This window comes from Cynara cardunculus, assembly GCF_001531365.2.
Source record: "Cynara cardunculus var. scolymus isolate 2C chromosome LG 11, CcrdV1, whole genome shotgun sequence".
Classification (NCBI taxonomy): Eukaryota; Viridiplantae; Streptophyta; class Magnoliopsida; order Asterales; family Asteraceae; genus Cynara; species Cynara cardunculus.
The window spans coordinates 8,907,844-8,919,578 of record NC_037538.1 but is presented as its reverse complement, the minus strand read 5'-3'; the positions used below and the strand labels follow the sequence as shown (position 1 = coordinate 8,919,578).

Below are 11,735 nucleotides of genomic sequence, written 5' to 3'. Positions count from 1 at the left end.
AAACGGTTGGCAAGGGCTCGTGTCGCCATACTTGAAGCTGGTCGAATGAGGAGTTATAAGATGTCATGGCGGTTAACTGATCGGACTACTTTCACTCCCAGAGGTCCCATTTACAGAAATCCTTACGCTTTTCATCAGTTAAGACTTCATTATTTTCTTTTCATAATTTCTATTTCATCTCATGCATACATATATATATATACACATACATATAAGCTTGATTCTATTTATCTTAGTAATTGCAGGTTTGAATAGTTCATGATTAACAGCTGTGTGTGTATACATATATGTCTGTATGTATATGTTGTTATCAAATGTTTAACTTGAAATAATATAGCTGAAGTGGGTTTGTCCAAATGCGTTTTTCATCGAAATATCGACTCAATTTTGTAACTTTCGATCATAAAAAAGTGGTAGAAGTTTCAATATTTCATATGGTGTTTTTCTGTTCTTTTTGGACTGAATTCAAAGTTATTCTGTGAACTGATGAGAAAAAACCATGCATGTGTCTCATTGTGTATACTTTTCAAAGTGTTTGATTTAATTTCTTAGGAAGGATGGGAGGGGACAAGTTGGTATGGTGAACTACTGGAACCAAACATGTGGTAATTCATCAAAGTTTTTAAATCTTCATGATCAAGATATTGATGTCGATCGATCCAAAGAAAAGTACACAATCAGTCTCGAAACAAACTTTTTTACTTTTTGAGATAGATGTTAGATATGCATACATTTTTTATCACGACCTTACTCCATATGGGATCTACTGTTTACTGTGTCCGCTTGATTTGTCATATTCGCTTGAAAGACTTTAGTTCATTGTAGTTTAAGATCAAACAAATATGACCATTGACGAAGGATCGTGTGAGAAGAGAAGTTATATATAGTGAGAAACGTAAGAAAAAATTTAAACATTTGATCACTTTTAATCTCATGCATACTCATGAATTGTGTTTTAGAGGGAATTGATCTGGTAAATTTCGTTGCACTTCGTTAGTGTTGACATTCAATTAGTGTTGATTCAAGAGTGAGAATCTCTTCTTATCTTATGTTTCTCACTTAAACCCAACCATATAACCATAAACATATATATAAGTTTGTGATTGATATATATTTTTATATAAATATGTAATTGATAAAAATGATATTTTATGGAAATGTAGTTGTTGAATTTAGCTTCAAAAATCAATCAAAATGATGATAAATTAATAGAGTTATTAACTAAAACACAGGAGTCACATAGAGATGGAGAAGATTTTCAAAGTATGGGCATACAAGGAAGGAGAACTACCCATTTTCCATGGAGGGCCTATGAACAACATCTACTCCATTGAAGGCCAAATTATGGATGAAATCGAGAGTCGAAAAAGCCAGTTTCTTGCTCGAAACCCTAATGAAGCCCTTGTGTTCTTCCTCCCGGTTAGCGTGGTTTCAATTCGACATTATCTTTACAAAAGTCGTAGTGATTACGATCGTAGAATCATCCAAGATGTTGTTACTGATTATATTGCGGCTTTATCCAACAAATACCCTTATTGGAATAGAAGCAGTGGAGCTGATCACTTCTTTGTTAGCTGCCATGACTGGGTATGTGACCATCGATCCAATAACTTTGTCCAACAAATACCCGACATTTGTTTTTATAGGACAATTTTTCAAATAGTATTTTATAAAGTTGATAATTAGACGCTTTATATTAAAGTCTCTTAAAAAACTTATTACGTCGTTAAAAAACGTCATATAAACTTTTTACACCACCTTTAGAAATGACACTTTATTTTTTTGGTCCTATAAACTAAGTCCTATAAAGAGGTCTATTAGGACACTTAGAATTTGAGAGTTTCCTATAAAACCGATTTTATTGTAGTGAATCATACCAATTAAGCATATTTTTGGTTGATGTTGATCAAGGTGTGTTTGGGGTCTGGATGAGCGATTGAGCGAGACTGAGTTAGACGGGTATACGTAAAAGAGTTGTGGTATATTTTAAGCTTTTAACTTGAAATGGGTAGTTTAATAATCTATCAAGTCTGTCTCATCTTCAAATTTTTGTTTCACCTATTTTGATGGCATAGAAAAAATGTATCTTTGTCTCGCTCTGTCTTTATCTTGTAACAATCTAATTGTCACACCACACATTAGACAACAAGTTACGTACTATATTGTATTGTCCATCGTACTAAACGCACGTTAATTGTCCTTTTTACAATGATTGTTTTTTTTTAGGCACCGGATGTTTCAGCGACGAACCCTAAACTCTACGAACACTTCATCAGAGTGCTTTGCAATGCCAATAGTTCCGAAGGTTTCCAGCCAGAAAGAGATGTCTCCTTGCCGGAAATCAACATTCCTTACTATCATCTAGGACCACCCCTCGTCGGACAACCACCTGAAAACCGCTCAATCCTTGCATTTTTCGCCGGTGGAAACCACGGGCATGTGAGAAAGTATTTGTTCGATATCTGGGAAGGCAAAGATGAAGAAATTAAAGTCCTTAATTACCTCCCAAAAACCCTAAATTACTCTGATTTAATGAGTAGGGCAAAGTTTTGCTTGTGCCCTAGTGGGTATGAAGTAGCAAGCCCAAGAATAGTGGAATCAATCTCCGCCGGTTGTGTTCCGGTGATTGTTTCCGACCATTATGTGTTACCGTTCAGTGATGTTCTTGACTGGAGCAAGTTCTCCGTTGAAGTTCCGGTGGCAAAGGTACCGGAAATCAAGAAAATCTTGGAAGCGATTGGAATGGATGAGTACTTGAAATTGCAGAAAATGGTGATGAAGGTGCAAAGACATTTCATAATTCATAGACCATCAAAACCATATGATTTGATAGATATGGTGTTTCATTCAGTGTGGTTAAGAAGGCTCAATGTAAAATTATCATAATTTCATCTATTAATTTATGTTATTGTTATATTTTTTTTATTTAAACTAGAAGCATATATATATACCTCGTGCAATTAATAGAGCGAGATTATCTTGAATTTCATGTTTTGTTTTATTTTTATTTTTTTATTGTTTTTATAATCGCTTTTATATGATTTAAGAAATAGGATAATATTTTTATATTTAAATAACATATAAATTTGAAGTTTTAATCAAAAAATTAAAAAGAAAATATAGATATTAGAATCATATTAACAATTTTAAAGACCTCATTTTATTTTATAATTTTTTATTATAGTTTAATTTGGTTTTAGTAAACAATTAATTTTTTAAGTTTAATTAATATAATGTTTTCTCTTATAAAGATAAGTTTTAGTTTAACGGATTTAATAATATAATATTTTTTATAAGAATAATAATAATTAAGTATTCTGTTAGAACTCAATGATTATCCTAATTATATTTTAGATTTTTTATATTTAAAATTAGATATTTATCTAATATTTGATTATATTTATAAATGCATATAAGAGGATTAATACTTCAGAAAGAACTTAAGAAAAAAAATGGAAGAACTCATTTAAACTATTAAATTAAAATGATTGGTTATAAAGTGGTTATAACCACTTTTCAAATAAATAAGAACATCTACGAGAGAAGTGAGTCAAATTCTAGCACAAAACAAATACACATATATAAGTTTATTTTTCAACAACTAAGGGGGTGTTTGGGATTGTTTATATTTGAAACAACTTATATTTTTCTACAAAAACATTTATCAACTTATTATAAGTCAGAAGAGTTTAACTTTTTCAAAAACTCCTTATTACCGGTTTGACACTGGTATAAGTTGTTTATCCAAATACTCAAAAATATTTATTATAGGTGACACACCTAAATAAATCAATAAGTTGTTTTTATAAACAATCTCAAACACCTCCTAAAATCCAACAATTGCAAGATAGGAGAGTTTGAGTACTTTTACAATATAATTGTTTTAATTAATTGTTGATTTTTTTACAACTAACGAGTACAAGTGCTTATCAAAGAGGTAGGATCTCATCTAAAGGGTGAGACTCAGACAAGTGCTTTGACATCTGCTTCTTGGTTTGGAGAAATTACGATAGGGACATGGGTGTTATAAGAGTCACCATCTTCACTTACTTTATTGGGTAGTATTTTCTCGATCATCAAAATGGAGGGTTGGTAAGCATATTTTATTTGATAAACACTTATCAAATAAATGATTTTATTTACCAAGTAAGACTTTCGGTCATTATTATATCTCTTATCGAGTAAGATTTTTGATCATTGACAATCTCACTCAGTAAGATAACTGATATTGAGGCCTAGTAAGCGCTTACTTGGTAAAAGTTGGTAGATATTGAGGTCTAGTAAGCGCTTAATGGATAAAAATTGGTAAACGACCCCTAAGATTTCAATCGAAAATCAAAACCTAAGACTCAAATACTAAACCCAAAATTTTAAGCCAAAAACATCTCAAAATGGTGGTATTGTGTTGCTTTGCTGGGGAAGAAAACGAGGGGGCATGGTTGTATAATTTTATCGAGTTTTTTTTAATTCCAAATGTTTGCTCATGTTTTCAAGTGAAACGAAGTTAATGAATACTTTAATTCCTCATTGGGGCCAAACACATTGGATCCCAACCAAATTATAAAATATTAAAGATCTTGATATAGTTTCGAAACTCGAATGACAATGCACAAAATTTAAGTAAACCACAATCATAATTTATATAATTATGTAGACTCAATTACAACCCATTAAGATAACTCGCCAAACCCACAAAACTCAAACCCGTATTTTCATCTAAATCACGATACAACAACGATGTTGGACTTTCATGGACAATTAGGTTGATTTTTTTACCAAATTAAAACCGTTTCTTTTTGCATTTTTTCATAGGTATTAAGTCTATCGATCACTTAACATAAGATTTTGACAACTATATCAAAGGATTAGCACCTAAATAAAGTAATCATAGTGACAACGGGTTTTGAACCACATCACCTCCGTTCAAATATGATCTTATAATCGAACATACATAAAAAACAGAGCCTACATACCTAATAAATAGTCGAACTTAGCATAGAAAATTACCTCAATTCGACGATATACTCAGGAACCCTAACTTCACTTCTCGGTCGAATTTCGCTTCAATTCGTGCTCGATTTAAGTAAATATACTGGGGATTTTTCCCTAGATTTAATGACGATTACCATGGGCAGATCGTTGGGCTGTATATATGGACGACCTGCATGGATTTTTCGCACAAAGTTGGCCGTGCAAAACGGGATTCATCCCAATCTTGAAATTTCAAATGTTTTTGAATTTAACGGTACAAGCCCCTGTGGTTTTGTTATTCCTAATTTGGCCCTCAAACTATGTTATATGGCATTTCTACACAATATATACATATGACATTTTTTTCGACTAAATTTGAACTTAACCAGGCAACCCTTGTAAATTCAGGTGCATGATACACATCACTTACCCTCTCAGTCGGAATAAATATGTTCTCAAACCTTCTGCCCTAGCGACCATTGGCGATAACGATAACGGTAACAGTTCTAAGGTAGCGAACTTTCTTGTCGGGTAAGTCCAATGTATATCCTTGAGCAACCGCTACTATTTAAATTGAACACTTGTTTGTTTTGCTATTGCATTTTGTATTTTATTTTATTCCCAGTTTCATATATAAGTCACATTTTCGTAGGATACATACATACATACATACATTTATGAAGTCATCGTGGAATTGGGATGTTATACTTCATCGACAAATTATATTCCTCCTATGTGCTAAAAAGAAGCAATACAGATCAATCCGAATAATTTGTTAAAATTTCAGAGTAGAAGATATTGAAAAATGCAATAGAGCTTTCTAAGCATGAAAAATTTACCATGTTCACTCAAATAACCAAGAAAACAAATGCCCATGCATCACAAAAGTGCATGAGGCGGACAAGAAACACTGAAGTAGAGTCAGATTCATGAAATTGGAGATTTTTAATTCAAAACCCTAGAATTGGAGTTACCAAATCATTTGGATCTGATCTTCACCTTAGACAAGTAGGAAGTGCAAACCCGTGGCACATAAACACCAGAATGATATACACGATCACCAAAAGAAGAAATACCAAGGCAACCCTGCATTTAAAGTCCAATGTGAGAAAAATGACATATGAGGTTTATTCACATTCTGATAAGGTTTTTTAGAATAAGAGAAAATGCTTAAAGTAAATAAAGAATTTATAAGAAATACCGTACTAAAAGTATTAGAACTTCATAAATCATACTTTTATTTTACTTAGGGGTGTTCACCAAATGCTTACCGACAAGAATCACCATCCTCACTTACCTTGTTAGCTAACGTTTCTAATGGATTGTTTGTAAGTATCTTTTACCCACTAAGCCTTAATTGGATAAAAGTTTTCTCTCTCACTTACCAGGTAAGAACCTTTGTTGTTGTGATGCCTCTTACAAGGTAAGATTATCAGTCTTTGTCATGCTCATTCGTTAAGGTAAATGACTCGGTGAGCGTTAGGTAAACAGGCCCTTAACGTGCCCTTAATACTCTAAGCTATTAAGGAGAAATTGCTATTTAGCCCTGTCCGCCCTTTCTTCTCTTTATCTCTCTCTGTATAGTTTTATTGTTTTAAGTTTATAATTTTTATGAATTTTCGTTCGTTCATCCTTCTAAAAGACCAAAACCATACCTCCCATATCTCCACATATTCGTGGGAGATTGGGAGATAATTTAGGAACAAGGTAAGAGGGCAGCCAATATACCTTTAAAGAGTTGCACCCCCTAAGGATTATGGTTAGAGAATTAATAGTCATCAACAAAATATGAAAGCATGTAGGGTTAGCAAATAGAATACAAAGAAAAAAGGTATAGTTCAAAGAAATTACATGAGCTTGACATTTTTCCACCACATTGTATTTCTGAATCTTCGAGTCTGTTTCTTGAAACGGAACGTATTAGTTTGCATATTGGCAGTTTTATCGACAAGTGACTCCAAGCGATCACCCCTCTCTAGAACTTTGTCGATATTTTGTATCATGACATTTCGTACCTGTTTATAACATCACTATCAATAAGCATGATCTAGAAGTTAGGACCCCGTTATACAAATCAACCGTTTGCCTTTGCAGAGACACATATGCTTGCAATCACCAGCAGATTTTCAGATTCTCATGCAAGAGGAAGCAATATAATAAGCTAAATTTCATCTTATTTATTGGAAGATCAAAGAGGCAATGACCTACACATATATAAAGAATACGCCATTGATCCCCCAAAAAGTATGACATTTGATTACATACTTAATAGAAGTATCCTACATATGACGTTTAAATATCTATAATACCAATGTCGTCTGGTGATTATTAATCTAGAAAAAAAAATCATATTGAAATTTATTGACTAAAGACCATTAACTAATTGTGCATAATTTGAAATTTCTTGCATTTTTTTCACCAAAACCTGACCATGTACCATGGTTGTTTTTTAACGACTAGATAACTTTGGATGGTGTCTTTGCTTTTGATAAATACATTTATTATTTTGCAATGAAATCATGATAAATGCAACTCTTGAAATTCACTTGCAATTCTTTAGACTCAACGTAGGAGCTACGGGTTGGATTTTTGAACAAACACTTGCAAAAAAACCCTGATATTTGTTTTTTTTTATGTTAGAATCTTGGCCAATTTTCCCATCCCCTACACCATGATCTTTAATCATATAGAATGAATATATGTTTTGAGTTAAGAGTTCTAACTGACCTGACTCATTTCACCTTTCAGACGGTTCATCCTATCTGCATTGGGATCATTTGAATAATACTCCATTTGTTGGCTCAGAACCCTTGAAAACTCATCATTCATGCCATAAGCCTGGGCAGATAGGACTGCTCGACCATAAGTCCTAGCAAATCTTTGATGAATGTCTTCAAGAAATGCAAAAGGAATTCGTCCTGTAAAATATGTACAAATGTTACCAATATTTGCCATATTGTGAAAACCATTCATTAATCTCCTTCAAAAGCATTGCTAACTTATTTTGATATTTACTATACAACTATAGCCTATATAGATTGTTATGGGGATATCATGTCACCTTCAGATTATCTCTAGAGTCCTAAATAGTTGCTTACTTCCAAGGATGGCTAGATTTGGAATTTTGACTGACCTTGGGCTCAATCTATCTACAAATGATAGCAAACCAAATTCGATGATGCAATTTATTTTAAGTTCTTGCAATTACAACTTCTTTGAATTTTGGGAACCCAACATGATGAAACAGGGTTGAGCTCTTAAAGCCATATATGCAATCAGGATCACGTGACTCATGTTTTCAAGTTCAACACTGAAAGAATGCATAATCTGAAATGGATCAGTTGGAATTTTTAAGTTAACTGTAGAACTGGAGTTCTATACATAGAAAGAAGACGAAATAGATAACATATCACCGTATGAAATACGTTTTTCAATTATATATTTGAACTAAGATATCTATAATTTACATAATCATGCTCTCGTAATCATATGAACTATATCATATTCGTCCAATTTTATTTGAAATAACTAACATAGTCATCAATTAACAGTTGAGATGAGAAACATTTTCTCGTTAAATTGTTTTCTCCCATATCATTTTGTCACCAACAGATCATTTATGTTAGTTAATTTGATTAAAAGAATGATCTAATTTATATTAATATCGAAGGAGAAGCATCTAATCAATAAATCAGTTTGGTGTGAACATTCAATTGAGAAAGGCAGAAAAGTGCAACGACTTTTGTGTGTTTGCCTGTAAAAATTTACTTGCATAATGTCATTAGGTTTCAGTTTCAAAATAACAGCTGTAAATCAAAAAGGAAAGTGATCCACCATATAAAATCATCACTCATGATTATGTCATAAAGTTCATGATAGTTCCATTTCTAACTTTATTAGCAGAATTACTGAATCTCCAGATCAAATTTGGATTTTACAAATACATGAATCACTGTGAACCGAGGACTGACAATCAGATTTCAAATTATACACAAATTAAACAGCCTAGGCAACAATGCCGCTCTAAATAAGAACCCTAGATTATCCAAATCTTATCAGATATGCAATAGAAGAACATGTCTAGCTTCAATTTCAATTTCAGTTGACAGAAAAATGATACTGCGATCTTGTCTAAATGAAATCACATGATCACAACCTTCTAATAGAATTGCAAAATACACATATAATGAACTAATCTTATAACAATTAAATGATTTTTGAAGCAAACAGACAGAACATAAAATCCAGAGATGCGATTTTAGCTTACTTCCGGCAACGTCATCGGCCATACAGAGAATCGTGAGGCCATCAGTACGCTTAACATGAAAAATATACCGATCTTGCGAGTACGAAACATTCATATCGTTGTTTCCGGGTATTTTCTCGAGAATTTGCCTGGCTATGGTGCTGGCATTCGTCGACGTCCCACTGTATTCCGCCAAAACAACAGATCCTCTGGCCACCAGCGTGTAAAGAATTGTCATCTCTGGCAGTCAACCTCTAACCTTACAATATGCTGATAAATTTGATCAACCAAATGTATTACAGTGATCGATAGGGAAATTATGGGGTTCTTTGGCAAGAATTCAGTGGAATTTGGGATTTGATCGACATTTGGGACGGAGAGAGGAGATCAAAAAGTGCATGGAAGCAGCTTCTTTCATGTTTGTGTTAATGTGAGACTGAAAAAGGGAGTACGGGGAGTAGTTAATCTGGACCCACCAAATATGGAAAGCAATTCCATTTCTTTTTGCAAAATATATAATTATATTTTTATTTATTTTTTGAATTGGTCAAAAGAAGCATCCGAGTCTATTGTTATTAATATTTTTTAATTATTTAAAAAATTATATTGTATTTTTTATTTAGTCTAAACTTTTTCAAGCGCCAAATCCAAATTTTTTTACCTTATAACATTAAATAATTATTATAATATAAAATAAAATGATTTTTTTACTATAAAAAAATAATAATTATGGGATTAGCGGTTGGCACCGCTAGTTGCTTTGTAGGTCAGCGCTCACATTAATTATTTTGGAAGAAAAGAGGAAAAGATCCGCAGTAAGACAATTAAGGGGTCGTTTATCAAACGTTTATTTGGATACGTGCTTATTAAGTAACATTACATTCGGATGAATATGGTAAATACCATGAATCTTACCCGGTAAGAGCAAAGGCAAGTATCGAGAGTCTTACCTGGTAAGTGAGAGCGATGACTCTTACCACGGTTAACACTTACCGGGTAAATTGTTACATTTGATACCATTTTGGTGGATTAAAATCTTACATAATAAGCAAGTAATAATGTTGAGGTAAAACTTACCCGGATAAATGCTTGGTAAACGGCCCTTAAGACATCTCGTTGAAGTGAAGACATTTGCACACTTTAGGCGATATTTGAGATAAGATGAAAGAGGAGGGATTTGAAGATATGGTGGTCGAGGACGCAAAGAGGACTATGTGTCGATAGTCTAATATTCTATTGGGAAGGGGTTAGGGTTTAGATTTTTCTTGGTTGGGATTGCCTTTATTTTTGTAACATGCTTATTGAAATAAATAACTCAAGTAATTCGTCAAATAGGTAAACCAATATTTCATTTTACTCCCTATATGAGAATATGTACGCATAATGAGTGAAATGAAACGGCTAATAGACAGTCACCAGAGTTTTTATTAACCAATATCAGATTTGTACAACCGTGTAAAATTTGCATTGTATCATTATGAAATTTGGACAACTACCAAAAACATGGTTCTTCAATACCGATGGTGGAGATCGTGATTGAAAGCTTTTACACGGGTCAAGTTTAGGTTTTATGAGTTTGAAGCGATTTTTGTTGTTTTCATATGCAAAGAGTTATTATTCATAAACGTTTGTTGATGCATTTCTTTCTAGTTCGTATTTGTGGTTTGGCAGTAGTGGGACAGTCTCTTCGATAGCTTTTACTTCTTTGTATTGAGGAGATTACTTCATGTACATTATTTGTTCGTATGATGTATATCCTAACTAGAAATTACTTTTTTATAAGATCAACACAAATAAGAAAGAAATAATTTTATGTATTCCGTCGAGACGTTTATATTTTAAGAGGTGCTGAAGTCTGAATTATGAAGTCTTATTTCACTTCTGATTGATAAAAGATGGTGCTGAAGTCTGAATTCTGAAGTCTTATTTCACTTTTGATTGATAAAAGATGGTGCTGAAGTCTGAAATCTGAATCAATAAGACTTTTTGTTTCTATAAATTGATAAATGTCTGGAATTGTTTAAATTGTCCATTTTACTCATTAAAATATTATAATTGAACTTATATATAATTTATACAATTTCACATGTTTATTCATCATCTTTATGAAATTTACATCTAAATTATATAATTAGCATTCATTTAACCGAAAATAATGTCATTAATGGTATTTAACACATTTAAATCCTATTAAAATACATCGATTAAGAAAGATGAAGATCAATTTGGTAAGGATCGATTGAAGAATGATTGATTAAAGTTAATCGATTAAGAAACGTTATTGCTAAGGGTTCGGAGAATAATAAAAAGCAAATAAGAGGTTGGTTTACCTCTTACCATATAAATAGACAAAAAAACTTAAACACCTCTAAAAAATTAAAAAAAAAACAGTTTAAATGACTTTATCTCTTAACAAATCAGATATAAAAGATAGATAAAAGTTTTTTTTTTTTTAAAACAAACAATACTTTGACTATGAATAAGTGAGGGTAGGTGTGGGAGAGTATTATTACCCATG

At 32.4% G+C, this 11,735-nt stretch overlaps 2 protein-coding genes across 2 annotated transcripts; one reads left to right on the top strand and one right to left on the bottom strand.

Moving 5' to 3' along the window:
- On the top strand, window positions 1–2,886 carry LOC112522276 (probable glycosyltransferase At5g11130). Its single transcript, XM_025131399.1, has 3 exons — window positions 1–137; window positions 1,233–1,587; window positions 2,227–2,886. Exons 1-3 carry the CDS (start codon window positions 46–48, stop codon window positions 2,884–2,886), a joined length of 1,107 nt encoding a protein of 368 aa, XP_024987167.1. The 5' UTR covers window positions 1–45.
- Window positions 2,887–5,771: 2,885 nt separating this feature from the next.
- Window positions 5,772–9,642, bottom strand: LOC112521965 (vesicle-associated membrane protein 711-like). The gene is made up of 4 exons (XM_025130988.1): window positions 9,239–9,642; window positions 7,699–7,889; window positions 6,823–6,986; window positions 5,772–6,057 (listed from the first exon to the last, which is right to left on the bottom strand). The coding sequence occupies exons 1-4, from the start codon at window positions 9,453–9,455 to the stop codon at window positions 5,967–5,969; spliced, it is 663 nt and encodes a 220-aa protein (XP_024986756.1). The 5' UTR covers window positions 9,456–9,642; the 3' UTR covers window positions 5,772–5,966.
- Window positions 9,643–11,735: the final 2,093 nt, after the last annotated feature.

What these genes read in the sequence shown, in the direction of transcription:
- LOC112521965 (XM_025130988.1), bottom strand. Translation starts at nt 9,455, where the DNA reads ATGACAATTCTTTACACGCTGGTGGCCAGAGGATCTGTTGTTTTGGCG. An exon ending in GGCCGATGACGTTGCCGGAA is followed by an intron (nt 7,890 to 9,238) that starts GTAAGCTAAAAT and finishes CATATTTTACAG; the next exon opens with GACGAATTCCTTTTGCATTT. An exon ending in TGGAAAAATGTCAAGCTCAT is followed by an intron (nt 6,058 to 6,822) that starts GTAATTTCTTTG and finishes CTTTAAATGCAG; the next exon opens with GGTTGCCTTGGTATTTCTTC.
- LOC112522276 (XM_025131399.1), top strand. Translation starts at nt 46, where the DNA reads ATGAGGAGTTATAAGATGTCATGGCGGTTAACTGATCGGACTACTTTC. An exon ending in AATCCTTACGCTTTTCATCA is followed by an intron (nt 138 to 1,232) that starts GTTAAGACTTCA and finishes ACTAAAACACAG; the next exon opens with GAGTCACATAGAGATGGAGA. An exon ending in TTGTTAGCTGCCATGACTGG is followed by an intron (nt 1,588 to 2,226) that starts GTATGTGACCAT and finishes GTTTTTTTTTAG; the next exon opens with GCACCGGATGTTTCAGCGAC.